Here is a 19237-nt window from a genome sequence, read left to right as displayed (position 1 = left end):
CGTGGCACTACTTTAGATGCTTCATTAATTTACTTGTGCTATTTCGCGAGCTGAGAGATCTTTCGGTTTCGCACACAAAGTGCACTAACTATTATGTTCTTCATAGCCTTGTCTCTGACAAGCTGAGAATAATGAGCGTAGGCTTATGTCCATCCTGCAAATAGAGTCCGCCTGCGAGTCTGCTGCAGCCACAGTCATGTTCAACCAGTATCAGGAGATAACGTTCTACTATTTTGCGCGGATTTTTTCTCCTCTGTTGTTCTCGCGTGGTGTTTGCGAATATGTATCAAAACAAAACAAGCGCTTAATTTTGGGTTAAACTGCATTGTAACGCGCGTTACTGAAGTTTGTACCGAGTAAATATTACCCTTTTTTTTTTTGTAATGCCTTACATTACCGCGTTACCGCAAACAGCAATATATTACAGTAATTACATTACTTTTGTAACGCATTACTCCCAACACTGGATATAAGTGCCATATAAATATAAGCCCATTTAAACCCATTTATGTCTCCCAGTGCTAAACGTCTCCTTAAATAGGGTTTTGTATTCCTCTTGTCATCGGACTTTACTCGGTGCATGCCTTAGCTGTTGCTTCTCTTGGCCTGGGCTCCCTTGATAAAGAGATTCTGTCTCAAAATGTGACTGCCCTGGTTAAATAAAGGATACAGATAAGATTTAAATTTTAAATGTGTCATCATGACGCCTTTTAACAGGCCCTTAATTCAAATGTTTGCATGCATTCAACATAAACACATAGGGTAGCATACAAACACATTAGTGGAGCACATGGCACTTATAAGGCGTATAACGCCCCACTATTGAACATAAACACATAGGGTAGCATACAAACACATTAGTGGAGCACATGGCCCTTATAAGGCGTATAACGCCCCACTATTGAACATAAACACATAGGGGTAGCATACAAACACATTAGTGGAGCACATGGCACTTATAAGGCGTATAACGCCACACTATTGAATATAAACACATTAGTGGAGCACATGGCACTTATAAGGCGTATAATGCCCCACTATTGAACATAAACACATAGGGTAGCATACAAACACATTAGTGGAGCACATGGCACTTATAAGGCGTATAACGCCCCACTATTGAACATAAACACATAGGGGTAGCATACAAACACATTAGTGGAGCACATGGCACTTATAAGGCGTATAACGCCCCACTATTGAACATAAACACATAGGGGTAGCATACAAACACATTAGTGGAGCACATGGCACTTATAAGGCGTATAACGCCACACTATTGAACATAAACACATAGGGGTAGCATACAAACACATTAGTGGAGCACATGGCACTTATAAGGCGTATAACGCCACACTATTGAATATAAACACATTAGTGGAGCACATGGCACTTATAAGGCGTATAACGCCCCACTACTGGCCCCAGAGTCTCAGGAGGCTTATACAGGGCTTAACTGGAGAGCTCAACACACCAGTGCTCAGAAGAGAAGAGAAGACAAGAGAAGGAAAGAGGAGGTGTGATAACCTGGGGGAGAAGGAAAGAGGAGGCCTGATAACCTCTGGGAGAAGGAAAGAGGTGTGATAACCTGGGGGAGAAGGAAAGAGGAGAACTGATAACCTCTGGGAGAAGGAAAGAGGTGTGATAACCTGGGGGAGAAGGAAAGAGGAGGCCTGATAACCTGGTGAAGGAAAGAGGAGGCCTGATAACCTCTGGGAGACACTCAGCTGGCACGGTGCTTGATTACTGCAGCTTGGTGCCCAACCAAGTCATTTGGAGCGGAGTGCATGGGGGCTTACCGCTCTGTCTCCTCGTTATGCACAGAGAACAAAGGGGACGACTTGAGTGAGCGCTCAACCCCACACCACCTACCCCCATCCAAAATTCAACTCCCAATGCACACACTAGACAATGACAAGTCCATAACATTGGACATCACATCTTAAAAGTGACGCGTGTTTATACAAGTGTCCTGCTGGGCGCTTCCGAGGAGTCCGGCAGGATTCAGCTCCACTCTGCTCTGGATTGGTCCAAGGTGCAGCGCGAGTGCAGCATGCTGGCAATAACTGGGCAAGAGTGGGGGACAGTGCCAGCTGTGGTAGGGGTTAATGTCCAGTGATGTCCATCAATGTGAGCGTCTTTAGGGGTTAGCTCAGGGTATGCTGTTTTGGGGCGAAAGGGTGGAAGATGAAAAGCAACAATCTTAATGGAACTATAGCACCATCTAGAGGCGAATGTCTGAAACAGGCGAGAGGAGTCATGTCCGAACGAGGGGAACTATGCAGGTTTTTTAGCTTAATTTACCTTAACTTAACAGCTTCGGAGTCATTGGAATGGTTATATTACTTTTTTGGGGTTGAATGGTTGCCGTCTTGCTTCCCCCTAGCGCCTGTGAGCGGAAAAAACACCCTTGCAACTGTGGGCCGGCGGGCCGACGGCCTCAGTGTCAAGAAGTAATGAGTGTAACAAATTGCTTTACTGCATTTGCACACATACACGCCAGGCACCGGCTAGAACAAGGTAGTGATGGAGTTTCTCAGACGTTCGTCATGACAGAGCCGGCGAATAGAAGCAGAAAGCGAGTAAACCGTTGTCAGAGGAACAGGGAAGAGGAAACCGCAGACTGACCGATTGAGGAGTGTCGTAAATCATACACTATGAGGCTGTAGAGGTTGAGGAGTGTCGTAAATCATATACTATGAGACTGTAGAGGTTGAGGAGTGTCGTAAATCATATACTCCGAGGCTGTAGAGGTTGAGGAGTGTCGTAAATCATATACTCCGAGGCTGTAGAGGTTGAGGAGTGTCGTAAATCATATACTCCGAGGCTGTAGAGGGAGCTCTGCAGAGAAACCCCAGGGGGGCCGCCAAACGTTCTGGAGGGGTCGCGAAATGATTTGCAGTCTGGATTAAAGACATTTTTTTAAAGCTTTTTAGTCAAAGGCTGGCATTAACATAATGCCTTTGATGTTTACACAGCCTACCTATGAGAGAAGACATTTTCTGCATTTCCTTACGATGCCCATCTCGCAACATTTCGAAACCAAATTCCGCCGATTAGAGAGAAGGGGGTCACGAGGCCCAAGTTTTTTGTGGGGTCGCCAGACAAAAAGTTTAAGAACCACTGCTGTACTGGACGATACACTGCACTGGTACTGTGCTGGACCATCCTGTAGGGTATTGGAGCAGGTTAAAAATGGCTTTGTGTTAACTGATGCTTCCTGTTTGTGGATTTGATTAGGCTCTTGAGTTCTCTTGAGGTGTTGGGTTTAGGTGTGTATGCTGGACATATGGGTGTGGTCACATTTTTATTATCTTTAAAACATGCACACCCTCAACTCCGTTTTAATATCTTAACAGAAATTCGATAGCTTAAGCAGTCTCATTAAAGATACTGCAGGAAGTCTGAATGTGCTGAATTTGCTTTTTTATGGTTGCGTTTATGGCTGCAGGCCACAAAGTAGCACTGGCAGGTAGGTGCGTGTGTGTGTGTATGTGCATGCATGTGTGTGTGTGTGTGTGTGTGTGTGTGTGTGTACTGACAGCAACATGAAATTACGACGTGATTTTTTACATGATGCTGTTTGCAGGAACGATCCTTCAATAAGTCATTACTGTTCATGGTGCAGATGTGATCGATCGGGTCTCTATTTGAAACTATTTGTTTCATGGTGCAGATGTGATCGATCAGATCTGTATGTGAAACTATTTGTTTCATTGAATGAGTTGCTTTCTCATCACTAGTAGTACCATAGATATATATACACCTATATATATATATATATATACAGTATATGAGTAGTACACCCTATAGCACCTTCATTACTTACAACTGACCAGTGATCGGGGTACTGAACCCTGGACACAGGGGGCATAGGGGAGCGTACAGTACCTATGTTCCCTGGGTCCTATGTTCCCCGCTTTGTATGGGACCGGGGAACGTAGGACCCTGTTTTAAAACCCTAACCCCGAGCAGGAAACATAGGCATGACCCCGGGCATAGTGCTGTGTGTTTGTATTCAAACGAATGATGAAGTCCAGACTCAGAGCCAGGAGTGAGCCTGGATGATAAACCCAAATCATGACTCACCCCGCTTCAGTGCCCTGCTGAGGCATCCGGAGCAGAGACCGCAGCTATGCCTGTCAATCAAACCAACAACATGCTGACAACAGCCTGCTATGGCCATCAATCCAACAACATGCTGACAACAGTCTGCTATGGCCGTCAATCCAACATGCTGACTACAGTCTGCAGGGGGCTCTCAACCACCTACAGAATACAACAAACGGACTTAGACACGAGTCTAGATGTGCTCTGGCGCAGCACTGGGCCAGAACAGGAGCGGATGCTTCCTGCAGTTATCTGCGATCATCTTAGAATGCTAACGAGCATGTCAGTACTTCATGAAAGGATCCTTGATCAAAGGCCTGGCCACAGGCTGCTAACGCCTGTCAGCAAGACATCATGGACAATCGGTCGCTCAAGGGTCATAACAAACATAAAAAACGATCACCAGTCAGGACCCGAAGAAGCCGTAGAACTGCGGGGGGAGCCCTTGGAATCAGGACTTATGTGCTGGAACGCAAGAAAAACAGCTGACTTAATTTAAGGCCCAATTAAGAGGTTCAATAAGCAGCAGGCCTTCTCATTGTGCAAGTGGGAAAAAAAGAGTCTTCAAGGACAAGAGTTGCCACATCTGCAAAACACCCTGTCGATAACCTCTCTCTCCATCTCTCTCTTCCTACCCAGCGATCTGAAGCCCACTCCAGGGGGCAGTTATTTTCTCTGTAGTTTCTGGCCAGTTATTGGCTGCTGTAGACTCTACACTAGGAGACAAGTCTGGGTCTCATCCAAACCAATTGCTTTCTCAGGTCTCCTACAGTAGTTATTTCATGCTCGCTGCACACTCATGTTTGCAGCCTTAGTAGCCTATCAGGTTAAAGATGAAATTAGAAATGATTTCTGTTCATTAGGAGGAACATTCTAGTAGACAGACTTCAAAATGAGTGTTTGGGTAGGCTAAGAATTTGGTCAATTAATTTAATTAATTAATTTAATTTAATTTAAGGCATACTCAATAAGAGTAATATATCCAAAATATAACTGAGCATAAATGTATTGATTCAAAATCGACGCATCTTCATACCACCATACAATTCTGACTGACACCCCAAAACATTTAAACACGCATTTATGCTTAGGCTACGATGAATGTTAGTAGGTGTTGATCGCCACCTACGGGAAATTAAAAGACATGCACTCTATAATAATTCCTCGACATTACCTCGACCTGCAATGCTTCAAGGGTAAAACGATTTAGTAATTCCTGTAATGGATTAAATTGGTCAGAAGACTACGACTAATTCTCTATAATGAAGCAAAAAATAGAGTTAAAATACATTAATTCGTTTAGCCTACAGCATCGTCATTTTCTATGGCTCTTGCAGAAAAATAACGCACCATTGCTGGCTATACACAGCAGGAGAAAAATTTTTTTTTTATTTTCAGAGCGTGTAGAATGCTAAGTATCTAAACCCCAAAATGTTCTCACGCTATGTGGGAAAATGGTGCCCTCCACGCGCACTTTCATAGATAGGCTTTGGCGCGCGCCTGAGCCAGAGTAAACAAGTCACGAGACCGCATGGGCTCGAGAACCCTATCGCAACAGTGACGTTGAGATGAGAGAGCGGCTGAAAACAGGCCAATCGGACACGCTTATTGGCTGCCAGCGCGGCCACTTTCTCACCTGATTGGCTAAGAAGGTGCAACGGTGTTGTCGATGTACTGAGCAACGCTAGACAACAACAATACCAAGGCTGACATGAGCTCATATTCGCGGTAGCTCGAGGTGCCAGGACATTTGATTGTGCGAATAAGCACTAATAATCGATTTTATTGCGAAGACAATCATTTAAAGTCGATGTTTCTTGCCAGGACCAACTCAGGACGCAATTATGAGTGGCTAGTGGGTTTATTTAATCCAAAATTAGAATTAAAGCAATTAGCTATCGTCGCTACTATTGTTGTTGATTGCGGGGTGTGTCAATTACCATGAGGCAATCAATATCGATCTTGACCCTCGATAATTTAAGGTAGACAAGAAGAAGGGAAGTTGAACAACGCTGACTCAACAACCTGAGGTTTCGACACCTTCAGTCCATTGTCCAGGATTTTATCCGGACACAAGAGGTATGTTGGATGAAGCGAACTAGCGATAGCCAATACGAAGCTAGCCTTTATTGACTAGCGGCTGCATGGCTTTTGAATGTAATGTCCGTAATTAAACATAACACAACGTTACTTATTTTTGTTTAAATGTCTTGTTCAAATTTGCATTTACATGTTCTATACATATGTTATTTAGTTTGTAAGGCGATAGTAACGTGACCGTTTCAAACTTCCTGTTATTATGCAAAGGATCAGCATCATGGTTTTTTTTGTCTGTTCAATCATCTGACCTGACCCTGCAAGGTTTCACCATGGAAAATAACACCGGTTCCAGCATCGACCCGGCAAATCTGGATGAGAGAGCGCTTCCTGCAGAGACCGAGAAAGAAACAGATCTGAATTTCCCTCAAGACAGTGAACCAAAAACCATAAAATCAGGTGAGATGATCAGATACTGTAACCTCGTGTGCAGCTCTGTATTGATATATGCAAATCATACAGAATAAAAGCAATAGAGAAACACTTTAGGTGCCTATGCAGTTGCCCTGCAGTTGCCCTGCTTGGCCCCAATAACCCCAGAGGCGCAGTAGGTTAAACAACACCAGCCTAAGTGTGATGCATCATTCATCACTTGAAGTTGTCCATAAACTCCTGTGTCCTGGCTGTCTTCTGAGGGAAGCCGTGGCCTACTGGTTAGCGCTTCGGACTTGTAGCCGGAGGGTTGTGGTTCGAACCCAGACCAGTAGGCACGGCTGAAGTGCCCTTGAGCAAGGCACCTAACCCCTCACTGCTCCCCGAGCGCCGCTATTGTTGCAGGCAGCTCACTGCGCCGGGATTAGTGTGTGCTTCACCTCACTGTGTGCTGAGTGTGTTTCACTAATTCACGGATTGGGATAAATGCAGAGACCAAATTTCCCTCACGGGATCAAAAGAGTATATATACTTCTAATCCTTACCCTGCTGTGTGTTCTTTGCTGTCGCTGCAGTCGGAGGTCGCGTGCGGTTGTACTCCGAGTCTCAGGTGTACACCATCAGCCGCTGCGAAGAGTCCGAGGCCGCCGACGGAGGCGTGTCCTCGGAGGAGGGGATGGGCGATGGCGCACCGTTCCGTGGGAGGTCCCAGTCGGCGCCCGCCGCTCTCTGGGCCGCCAAGCACTACGGCCGCCAGCTCCGCAGGATGAGCGACGAGTTCGACACCTGGCTGGACCGAGGGGTGAGGGGGTGTGTGCTGGACCGAGGGGTGAGCAGTGTGTGTGTGTGTGTGTGCTGGACCGAGGGGTGAGCAGTGTGTGTGTGTGTGTGTGTGTGTGTGCTGGACCGAGGGGTGAGGGTGTGTGTGTGTGTGTGTGCTGGACCGAGGGGTGAGCAGTGTGTGTGTGTGTGTGTGCTGGACCGAGGGGTGAGCAGTGTGTGTGTGTGTGTGTGTGTGTGCTGGACCGAGGGGTGAGCAGTGTGTGTGTGTGTGTGTGTGTGTGCTGGACCGAGGGGTGAGCAGTGTGTGTGTGTGTGCTGGACCGAGGGGTGAGCAGTGTGTGTGTGTGTGTGTGTGTGTGTGTGTGTGTGCGTGTTGGTCAGGAGAGGACAACAGAGGTTAGGTAATACAGTGAGAGCTTACACAATGGTGCCTTGTTTATAACTGTATATTCTTTCACACAAACTCGCGTCACATACGTACGTCACCGCCCATTCAGAGATACAAACAATCGGGTTTTTGGTTCCTTACTATGTGATCTCCATGGCGATGCAGCGTTTGTTTGCACCTTCAAAAACATGGCATACCTGGTTACCTCCCAAAACGCCCTTAAACGCCCACAAATACCTGTGTGTGTGTGTGGAAGAATAGCCACAGGGCAAGATGCTGTGAACAGAATGAGCTGAAACAACGCTGGTGTACATGTGAAAGTGTGTGGGTAGGTGTGTGAGTTGGAATAATAGTGGTGTGGTGAATGTGTGTGTGTGAGTGCACAATGGGGTTCTGAACAGTGTCAGGGTTTACAGCATGGTGTGTGTGAATGTGTGTGTGTTGTAGGCCATGACGATGTGTCAGTGGAGGCATGTTGAGGGAAAGTGTGTGTGTGTGTGTTGTAGGCCATGACGATGTGTCAGTGGAGGCGTGTTGAGGGAAAGTGTGTGTGTGTGTGTGTGTGTGTGTGTGTGTGTGTGTTGTAGGCCATGACGATGTGTCCGTGGAGGCGTGTTGAGGGAAAGTGTGTGTGTGTGTGTGTGTGTTGTAGGCCATGACTATGTGTCAGTGGAGGCGTGTTGAGGGAAAGTGTGTGTGTGTGTGTGTGTGTGTGTGTTGTAGGCCATGACGATGTGTCAGTGGAGGCGTGTTGAGGGAAAGTGTGTGTGTGTGTGTGTGTGTTGTAGGCCATGACGATGTGTCAGTGGAGGCGTGTTGAGGGAAAGTGTGTGTGTGTGTGTGTGTGTGTGTGTGTGTGTGTGTTGTAGGCCATGACGATGTGTCAGTGGAGGCGTGTTGAGGGAAAGTGTGTGTGTGTGTGTGTGTGTGTGTGTTGTAGGCCATGATGATGTGTCAGTGGAGGCGTGTTGAGGGAAAGTGTGTGTGTGTGTGTGTGTGTGTGTGTGTTGTAGGCCATGACGATGTGTCAGTGGAGGCGTGTTGAGGGAAAGTGTGTGTGTGTGTGTGTGTGTGTTGTAGGCCATGACGATGTGTCAGTGGAGGCGTGTTGAGGGAAAGTGTGTGTGTGTGTGTGTGTGTGTGTTGTAGGCCATGATGATGTGTCCGTGGAGGCGTGTTGAGGGAAAGTGTGTGTGTGTGTGTGTGTGTGTGTGTGTGTTGTAGGCCATGATGATGTGTCAGTGGAGGCGTGTTGAGGGAAGCAAATAGCGGTGGGCAGATGAGTCTGTGCAGCAGGCAGCTGGAGATAAACAGGAAGGAGATTAGAACAGTCACAGGTCATGGAACCGTGAGAATGTCCTGAGTGTTCTAAACACAAGAACCGCACGGGCGTTAGCTTGCAACCACTTCCTTTTTCACTTCTGTTATTGTGATCTGAGAATGCTCTCTCCCCAGCTCACAATTAGATCTCCATTCTTTCTGTCTGTCTGGTCTCTCTCTCTCTCTCTCTGTGTCCAGGAGCAGAAGCGGGCAGGTATGTCCGTCGCCCCCCCGCAGGGCCTGCGTGGGTGGTTCTCGTTCCTCTGGAGTCCGAGAGAGGAGGAGGGCAGGGACTGAAGCGGCCACTGGCCGTCCCCTCCCATCACCCTCCCGCTGCTCCCTCCATCTCATCGTCTCCTCGTCTCTAACCAGCTACACGCGCTGTCCAGACTCCGGCCACGATGCCTTTTCTTACCTGTGTACAACACACACACACACACACACACACACCTCCTGGGAGGCTTGGAGCTGGGAGTCTGAAGACTAGAGGGAAACGTTAATGTCTTGCAATAATTGGTGGATAAGTGTATTTTGCAAAACCGATAACTGTTAGTTTAATCTGACAATCTCCAAAGTGACAATCTCTCTTATACAAAAATAGATGGCATTTCACAGATATTTAAAAATTATTTATCAATATTTACAATTTATAGTGTAAAATATTTCTACCATAAGTGTTATTTTGTTCAATGTCCTTTTCTAGTATAAATTATAGACATGTATCACAAAATGTGTGCGTACAATCAAAGGTTAGATAATCTCCTGACACAACCCAAATAACTGCTGACGAGAAGCGAGACGCAACCAGGACTGATAACGAGGACTGATTCTTCAGAGGATAATGATGTAGTCGCCCTTACCTGGCTCAGGATTTATGTTTGCTCACCTTTGCCATTGTGAACTACCTGTAGTTGGACTTTACCTGTGCGCATGTGTGTATGCCGCTTTAAATGCGTACAGATTGCCTGATGCGCTCCACTTGCGGAAGACTGCGCACCTCAACTGGAATGACTTGTTTATGTGCATTTCCATTATTTAAATATTTATGGCAAAAAATACATTAATGTTATTGCTGTTTGTTTGTTTTAAGTTGTAAACATTTCATGTGTGCATATTGGTGGGACACTTTGTTGTTGTACAGGATACCTGTAGACCCCCCTGAGTATGTAATGATGATGTCACCTGAAGCCCCTTCACTTTGCCTGCCACACTTCGCCTGCTGAGTACAACACACTCAGACTGTGCCTCCCAGACCACTGCTGACCAAGGCCACCTGCTCGGCACAGGCCTGTGGGCTGGTCTGGCCCTGATCCGGCTGGGATGTGGCCCACATGAGGGCCAGGTCTGGCCCACAGTCCACTGCCAAATTAGACAGTCACCTGAGGTGGGAAAGGGCTTCTGGAGGTAGTCTCTCAGTGATCAGCCAGACTGCTGGTGTTCTACTTGAAATGTACCTGAACTATTTAAAATGCTGGTTTTTACCACTCTTTATAGACATTTGTAATTTCATACAAAATGTTTTTACTCATTTTTATGTTTTTACTCATTTTGTTATTTTCTATGTAAGTACTGATCTGTATTTGTATTTCTTTTATACCATTTGGTCAAAATAAATGAATTTCATGGACTGCAGAAGTTGTATTGTGCTTGCTTACCAGGTTTCACTTATACACACCTATAAATCCAACCTAGAAACTGGAACTTTCTGGTAAACGTGGAACTTATTCAGAACAGGAATTTGAACAGGAAGCTCCGAAGTACTTGGTTACCATGGAAATGTTTAAGTCTAAATGAACCAGATCGTGTCCAGAGCCATAGAAATGCTAACGTCCATATGACCCAGATCATGTCCAATGCTTTTGACTGACAGCAGTACAATGATGGACAGAAGCAATTAGAAATGAGAGAACAGCTGATCTGGTCTCATGATCGCATCCATTCCAAAGCAGGTACCTGTTCTGACATGAGGGGGTACCATGAGGTTCCAAAGCAGGTACCTGGCTGGATTTGTACCTGTTCTGACGTGAGGGGCTACCATGAGGTTCTGATGTGAGGGGGTACCATGAGGTTCTGACGTGAGGGGCTACCATGAGGTTCTGACGTGAGGGGGTACCATGAGGTTCTGACGTGAGGGGGTACCATGAGGTTCTAGGCCACACAAGACGGGTCTCTCTTGCAGAACCTCCTGCCACAGTCCAGGCGTCTGAGGCGCTGCATGTCCTGTAGGCTCAGCTCAAAGTCGAACACGCGTGCGTTCTCCTGCACACGCTGAGGCTCCCGCGACCGTGGCAACACAGCCACGCCCTGCTGCATCGCCCACCGGAGCAGCACCTGGGCAGGTGTGCGTCCGCACGAGCTCGCCACCGCCCGCACCTGAAAGACCAACACGGAGAGAGAACGCGGAAACGTTTTTACCTCCAGGCTCTCAGGATTCTAAATGAGGATTGTAGCAGGAGCACCAGCATACAGTAGCCTAAACACTTTGCACTTTCTTTATTCTTCTTCCTTTTTTATACATATATCCTTGAATATATATATCCTTTTTTATACATATATTCTTGAATATCCCCTGGGGATCAATATCTATCTATCTATCTATCTTTGCACAGTCTTGGAGTCAGTGGAACATGCATTTCACTGCATTTATAGGCTACCTGTATAATGTATGTGACTGACAAATAAACATTTGATTTGATTTGATTTGACCTCAGGCTCCTGCAGCAGAGCGCCCTTCCCCAGGGACGAGTAGGCCTGGACGTGCACGCCCGCCTCGCCACACGCCCTCAGGAGCTCCGCCTGGCACAGCCCCGGGTGGAGCTCGACCTGCAGCACGGCGGGCGGCACGCGGCAGCTGCCCAGGAGCTGGCGGAGGTGCGCCGGGGTGTAGTTGGACACGCCGATCGCCCGGAATGTTCCGCTGCGGTGGAGGTCCTCCAGGACGGTCCAGCTTTGCGCGCGGTCGGCGGCGTTCCGCGTGTCTCCTGCGTCCAAGCCCTCGGTGCCGGGCCAGTGCAGGAGGAAGAGGTCAACGGAGCCGCAGTCCAGCCGGTCCACGCTGCGCTGGCAGCCGTCGAGCGCGCGGGGGCCGTGGTCCGCCGGGTCCAGTTTGCTGGTGACGAACACGTCGGCCCTCGTGAGCCCGTGCCGCGGCAGGATCTCTCTCAGCGCTCGGCCCAGGTCGGCCTCGTTGCCGTAGACGGCGGCCGTGTCGAAGGCGCGGTACCCTGCGGCCAGCGCCGCGTCCACTGACCGGCGCAGCTCGTCTCCGTGGAGCTTGTACGTCCCCAGGCCCAGGAGGGGCATCTGGACGCCACAGTTCAGCTGGACACAGTCCTGCAGGGTGGGCATGGTGACCAGCAACAAAGAGCCTTCGGCAATCTAACAAAACAGGAGAAACAAATAATCTTATGCGTCTCAAAAATCTCAAGTCGCGGGCTGTGTAGCTGTGTTTTATGGCTTCGTCTATTGTACTGTAGATCGTGTTAATCTTTCCCATGATAAGGATTTCAACTATATTGCATTATTATGTTTTTGCATATAGGGTCTAGATAGATAGATAGATACTTTATTGATCCCCAAGGGGAAATTCAAGTCTAAACTATGAAAGCTGTATTTTAAGCCTAAGGTGCATAAATCAAAATGTAATATAGGAGATTTGTAGGCTTTCGCATGTGTTCCCATGTGTATTGTTAGTTTTTCTCGATCGTTTTGATCCCTGTGTCAACTCTGACATCACGTTCTCAAAACAGTTAACACCCGTGTCTGAACAAAAGCACTCTGGACAAAAGGACACATTTTGCTTGTAAAAAGGCTGTTACTCTCTCAAAACACTTAAAACATGCAGCAAAAGCAAATCTTGCCTTCAAACACTACAACTTGTTGCCAATTCAAAAACACTCTTTAATACACACTGGACAACAAAATGCAAAATCTAGTTCTCAAAATGAGCATTTTTGTTATGTCTGTTCCATTACTTTCTCATTTTTCTGGTGTCAGAAATAGACCTACCTGCCTTGGACCGTTTTCTCCACCAAATAGGCAATACAGTACTTTGTCTAAATTCAAGTTCATGTGTCCACGAGGGACAGGAATAACCTAGGCTGCTAATCAAGCTCGTGCATCTGCATCACATCATAATCACGCTTCCATCCATCCTGTTGCAAGATATTTAAGAAAGATCTATCTTTGCATACTCGCAATATTACATATTAGGCTACATTTGCTGAGTTGTGGTGGAAACGTACCGTGAAGAGGCTATCCAAATTTTCAATATTCCCGCTGAGTCGACGTGACTACGTCTTCAAATGACAGCTCTCACGTGGTGGGCTCGAAAAAGGTTTTGGTGGTGTTTCACCGCTAGAAGCCGCCATAGCGCCGCCTTGCACAAAGGAGTGTAATATTCAGTCGACGCTGCTGTATTTTTGCTGCTGCAGTAAATTCTCTCTGGATGATGAATGCGGCTCATTTCCTAGGACCCTAGGTAGACTAGGCTAATCTATTCCTAAACACACATGTACCTTGTGGAAATGAGTTTGAAAGGGCACTGCGTCGACAAGTCTGACACAGAAATAGTATGGGTGCCCTCACGATGTGATTTAATGGTGGAAAAAAGAAAGCATGCAGCATAGATTTATTTTGATTGTATGTGTTTTTCTTTTCTTTTTGTCTTAAAAGTGACAGTATGCAATGCAATGCTTCTAACCTCGAGAAATGGTGTGGAAATGTGATCTCATTTTGTCAGTAGGCCTATTGATAAGGCTACAGTATGACAGCTTTCAAGATGTCTTTTAAAGGAAATTAAGGTAGCCTAACAAGTCTTTATAAGCCTATCCTAGTTTTGTTTAAGTTTGACAATCTCATAAAAAAATATTTATACAGTATATATGATTTTATGCACATAACTGTTTTACATTCTATTGTTTTACACATCTAATTGTTTTGTGTTATTTTAAGTCTTTTACTAAGTATTTTGCTGCCTTTGCACAGCACTTTGTAGCTTGGTTTTTAAAAAGCTTAAAGATGATTTCTCTATAGGCTACTTAGATATAGACATCAAAGACACAGGCAGGGAGAGAGCAGAGAGGAGTCCTTTACTTCAGAAGACTGGAGAGTTACATCCACTGCACATACAAATGAAGTCATGACCCGTATTGCTAAAATAACCCTCACCCACTCTTCATTTCAGCGGATCTGTGGCTGATATATTCTTACTTACATATCTATTTGAACCAATAATAATATCAATGACAAAATATTAAATTACAGGGAAGGTTTTGTTAATGCACCATAAATGTTTTCATATACATCAGGATTACTATCGTTACCATCATCATCACCATGGTTACCATCACTGTTCTACTCCTCTGAGAACTCATCTCTCACGGGCCGAGCGGGATAGTCAAAGAGCAATTACATGTAGCCAGTTCAACTTGGTGTGGTGTGTGTGTGTGTGTCTGTGTCTGTGTGTGTGTGTGTGTGTGTGTGTGTGTGTGTGTGTATGTGTTTTGAATCAGAGCTTTTGTGATGGGTGAGTGTCACTGGGCATCTTTTTTTTTGTGTCTTTGTTTATTTTTTTGTTTTTTTATATCTTACCCCCCCCCCCCCCCCACCCCATCAGTGCCAGATCCAGGCCAGACCCGGGCCGGCATTGAGCCAGAGGCAGTTGGGCTCTGAGTTTGCCCCGGTGCGTGTGTGTCTGGTGTGAGTGCTCTAGGAGGCGTTGGTGGTGCTGGGATCACGTGGAGTGTGTGTGTGGGAGTGCGCGTGTGTGTGTGCGTGTGTGTGTGCGTTTGTGTGGTGCTCCTGCAGGTTCTTGCGGTTGAGACTGGCCTCCTGCATCAGCTGCTCTCTGCGGTCACTCTCCTGTTCCAGACGCCGCCACAGCTCCTGTCGCTCACGCTCACGTCGCTGTTCCCTACACACACACACACACACACACACACACACAACCATACATGAACATATACACACACACACACACACACACACACACACACACACAACCATACATGAACATATACACACACACACACACACACACACACACACACACACACACACACACACACACACAACCATACATGAACATATACACACACACACACACACACACACACACACACACACACACAACCATACATGAACATATACACACACACACACACACACACACACACACACACACACACACAACCATACATGAACATATACACACACACACACACACACACACACACACACACACACACACACACACACACACCCATACATGAACATATACACACATATACACACACACACACACACACACACACACACACACACACACACACAACCATACATGAACATATACACACACACACACACACACACATACACACACGCACACACACACACAACCATACATGAACATATACACACACACAAACACACACACACACACACACACAAACACACACACACACAACCATACATGAACATATACACACACACACACACACACACACACACACACACACACACACACAACCATACATGAACATACACACACACACACACACACACAACCATACATGAACACACACACACACACACACACACACAACCATACATGAACACACACACACACACACACACACACACACACACAACCATACATGAACATACACACACATACACACACACACACAGACACAACCATACATGAACACACACACACACACACACACACAGACACAACCATACATGAACATACACACACACACACAGCCATACATGAACATACACACACACACACACACACACACACACACAACCATACATGAACACACACACACACACACACACACACACACACACACAACCATATATGAACATACACACACACACACACACACACACACACAACCATACATGAACATACACACACATACACACACACACACACACACACACACACACACAACCATACATGAACATACACACACACACACACACAACCATACATTAACATACACACACACACAGCCATACATGAACACACACACACACACACACACACACACACACACACACACACACACACACACACACACACACACACAATCATACATGAACACACACACACACACACACACACACACACATACACACACACACAATCATACATGAGCATACACACATACATACACACATACACACACACACAACCATACATGAACATACACATACACACACACACACACACACACACACACACACACACACACACACACAATCATACATGAACACACACACACACACACACACACACACACACAATCATACATGAACATGAACATACCCACACACACACACACACACACACACAACCATACAAGAACATACACACACACATACACACACACACAATCATACATGAGCATACACACATACATACACACATACACACACACACAACCATACATGAACATACACATACACACACACACACACACACACACACACACACACACACACAATCATACATGAACACACACACACACACACACACACACACACAATCATACATGAACATGAACATACCCACACACACACACACACACACACACACACACACAACCATACAAGAACATACACACACACACACAATCATACATGAACATACACACACACACACAATCATACATGAACATACACACACACACACACACACACACACACACACACACAACCATACATGAACATACACACACATACACACACACACACATATATACACACATACACACACACACACACACACACACACAACAGAACATGAATATACAAGTACATGCACACACACATACACACACACAACCATGCATGAACATACACACACACACACACACACAACCATACATGAACATACAAGTACATGCACACACTTCAATGAATCTAAAACACAGATACTTCACACACAAAACACTCACTTCTGTTTCTCTAGCTTGTACGAGGATGTGAGGTCATCAAACAGGGTGCTGTTCATTTCCATGAACGTTTTCAGAACGTTGTAGATCAGAGACACAATCATCCTGCAACAAAACACACACACATGAGAGATCAGAGACACAATCATCCTACAACAAAACACACACACATGAGAGATCAGAGACACAATCATCCTGCAACAAAACACACACATATGAGAGATCAGAGACACAATCATCCTGCATCCAAAACAAACACACATGAGAGATCAGAGACACAATCATCCTGCATCCAAAACACACACACATGAGAGATCAGAGACACAATCATCCTGCATCCAAAACAAACACACATGAGAGATCAGAGACACAATCATCCTGCATCCAAAACACACACACATGAGAGATCAGAGACAATCATCCTGCATCCAAAACACACACACATGAGAGATCAGAGACACAATCATCCTGCATCCAAAACACACACACATGAGAGATCAGAGACACAATCATCCTGCATCCAAAACAAACACACATGAGAGATCCGAGACACAATCATCCTGCATCCAAAACAAACACACATGAGAGATCAGAGACACAATCATCCTGCATCCAAAACACACACACATGAGAGATCAGACACACAATCATCCTGCATCCAAAACAAACACACATGAGAGATCAGAGACACAATCATTCTGCATCCAAAACACACACACATGATTGAAGAGCAGGGGCTGACCAAGAGCTCTCCTAATGAATGCACTTTACCTTCAGATGTGTTGAGGATTTCTTTAGATTTTTTATTTTATTATTACATTCTTTGAGTCTGCCTTAACAAAACCACTGTTCTTTTCATCACAAATAGGACACACAGGACATGTGCGAGCTCATAGGGTTAAGAGGTCAAAGGTCAAAGTTGAGAGGTTACTGACTGGTTCCAGTGCTCTTTGGAGACTCTGTAGAGGGTGGTGAAGACCAGAGGGAGGATCACCTGGCAGTTCTCCTCAATCAGACTCAGAATGTACTCATTGTTCCAGAAGTACAGAGCTCTCTCTGCCACCTGACAGGGACAGACGAGGGGGGGGGGGGGGATGTGAAAATGGAAGGAAGACAGGGAAAGACAGTGAATCAAAAAGAGAGAATGATAGAAAGCCTTAAAGGTGCCATGTGTAATGTCCGCCAAAAAATCTATTCATACTCCAAAGATGGGGGCAGTATACCTCCAGAAAGTGAGTTGGTCTACCCTAGAGTAACAACCGAGAAACGTCTATTGCAGTTTGGCTGGCGGTTATGTTGCCCGCATACCGCCTCCCATGGCCGAAACTGATATTATGACACCTGTCGGGCTGTGGCTAGTAATTTAGCATGCTAATTCAGGTTGATATCTCTGCAGCACTATACCTTGTCATTTTTTTATGACATCATCGCCCTTATTTCTTCTCATTCTTTTGATGCGTGTAGCTAATTTTTTGGATATTTTTACCTCAATTCTTACACATGGCACCTTTAAAGGGGCAAGTCATGATTCCTGCAAAATGTGATATTTGACCTGAACAGCCAATCAACTCACATTCCTCCCCTGTGTGCTCCTGAGGCTAAGGGCGTTTTCACACCTGAAAGTCCAGACCAAGGTCCGAACCAACGTTCGTGTTTAGTCACATTGGATACATTTGATCCAGTTAGTTAATGGTTTCACGCGCACTTAAGAACTTTGCAGGACATCCCTGCGTCCTGTCGTTACCACCTACGTGCGCTGCGTCTGCCTTTGATTGGTTTGTTTACAGGCGTAATTGAAATGTTGTCACCTTCTTACCTAAAAGCGCTGCTTTTTCTTATGGCTTCACGTATCTTAATATACTGCTGCCGCAGGTTTTGTTTAAGCTTCAGACTTCAGATAGCATTCCTCTGCTGTCCTTCGTATCCCCTCTCTCTCATCACTCTCAAAAATGTTGCGATGCACCTTTAAGTGCATTGGAATAGCAGACTGCACCTTTAAGAAGTCCACTGGAATAGCAGACTGCACCCTTTAGAAGTGCATTGGAATAGCAGAGTGCACCTTTAAGAAGTGCATTGGAATAGCAGACTGCACCTTTAAGAAGTCTACTTGAATAGCAGACTGTGGGCTGTATTTTGGGTCACCAGCGCATGGCGTAAAGTTCGTTATTCACCGGCGCGAAGTTGAATTCGTTATTTT

At 45.8% G+C, this 19237-nt stretch overlaps 3 protein-coding genes across 4 annotated transcripts in view; 1 reads left to right on the top strand and 2 right to left on the bottom strand.

Annotated features, from left to right (window-relative positions):
- Positions 1–5807: 5807 nt before the first annotated feature.
- bada (BCL2 associated agonist of cell death a) lies at positions 5808–10705 on the top strand. 2 transcript variants are annotated; one of them, XM_076274054.1, is made up of 4 exons: positions 5808–6189; positions 6472–6606; positions 7155–7381; positions 9269–10705. In XM_076274054.1, the coding sequence occupies exons 2-4, from the start codon at positions 6480–6482 to the stop codon at positions 9365–9367; spliced, it is 453 nt and encodes a 150-aa protein (XP_076130169.1). In that variant the 5' UTR covers positions 5808–6189; positions 6472–6479; the 3' UTR covers positions 9368–10705. The 2 variants fall into 2 exon arrangements, with proteins under 2 accessions (XP_076130169.1, XP_076130168.1); XM_076274053.1 differs by having other exon boundaries at positions 7155–7408.
- On the bottom strand, positions 10699–13388 carry LOC143111793 (aldo-keto reductase Mvan_2161). The gene is made up of 3 exons (XM_076274052.1): positions 13315–13388; positions 11777–12448; positions 10699–11443 (listed from the first exon to the last, which is right to left on the bottom strand). Exons 2-3 carry the CDS (start codon positions 12416–12418, stop codon positions 11219–11221), a joined length of 867 nt encoding a protein of 288 aa, XP_076130167.1. The 5' UTR covers positions 12419–12448; positions 13315–13388; the 3' UTR covers positions 10699–11218.
- Positions 13389–14666: 1278 nt separating this feature from the next.
- LOC143111348 (serine/threonine-protein phosphatase 2A 56 kDa regulatory subunit beta isoform-like) overlaps positions 14667–19237 on the bottom strand; it is a 43165-nt gene continuing 38594 nt past the window's right edge. Inside the window, exons 12-14 of the mRNA XM_076273571.1 lie at positions 17976–18103; positions 17044–17145; positions 14667–14984 (exon numbers count right to left, since the gene is read on the bottom strand). Coding sequence (XP_076129686.1) covers positions 14780–14984; positions 17044–17145; positions 17976–18103 — 435 coding nt within the window. The 3' untranslated portion in view covers positions 14667–14779. The remainder of the gene's footprint in view (positions 14985–17043; positions 17146–17975; positions 18104–19237) is intronic.

The sequence above is a fragment of the Alosa pseudoharengus genome, unplaced genomic scaffold, assembly GCF_046254945.1.
Source record: "Alosa pseudoharengus isolate Yale_2024_CS ecotype anadromous, Long Island Sound unplaced genomic scaffold, YU_APseudo_1.1 YU_APseudo_1.1_scf_8, whole genome shotgun sequence".
Taxonomy (NCBI): Eukaryota; Metazoa; Chordata; class Actinopteri; order Clupeiformes; family Clupeidae; genus Alosa; species Alosa pseudoharengus.
This window is presented reverse-complemented; position numbering and strand designations above follow the sequence as displayed.

What these genes read in the sequence shown, in the direction of transcription:
- LOC143111793 (XM_076274052.1), bottom strand. Translation starts at nt 12,418, where the DNA reads ATGCCCACCCTGCAGGACTGTGTCCAGCTGAACTGTGGCGTCCAGATG. An exon ending in CTCTGCTGCAGGAGCCTGAG is followed by an intron (nt 11,444 to 11,776) that starts GTCAAATCAAAT and finishes TTGGTCTTTCAG; the next exon opens with GTGCGGGCGGTGGCGAGCTC.
- bada (XM_076274053.1), top strand. Translation starts at nt 6,480, where the DNA reads ATGGAAAATAACACCGGTTCCAGCATCGACCCGGCAAATCTGGATGAG. An exon ending in ACCAAAAACCATAAAATCAG is followed by an intron (nt 6,607 to 7,154) that starts GTGAGATGATCA and finishes CTGTCGCTGCAG; the next exon opens with TCGGAGGTCGCGTGCGGTTG. An exon ending in GGTGTGTGCTGGACCGAGGG is followed by an intron (nt 7,409 to 9,268) that starts GTGAGCAGTGTG and finishes CTCTGTGTCCAG; the next exon opens with GAGCAGAAGCGGGCAGGTAT.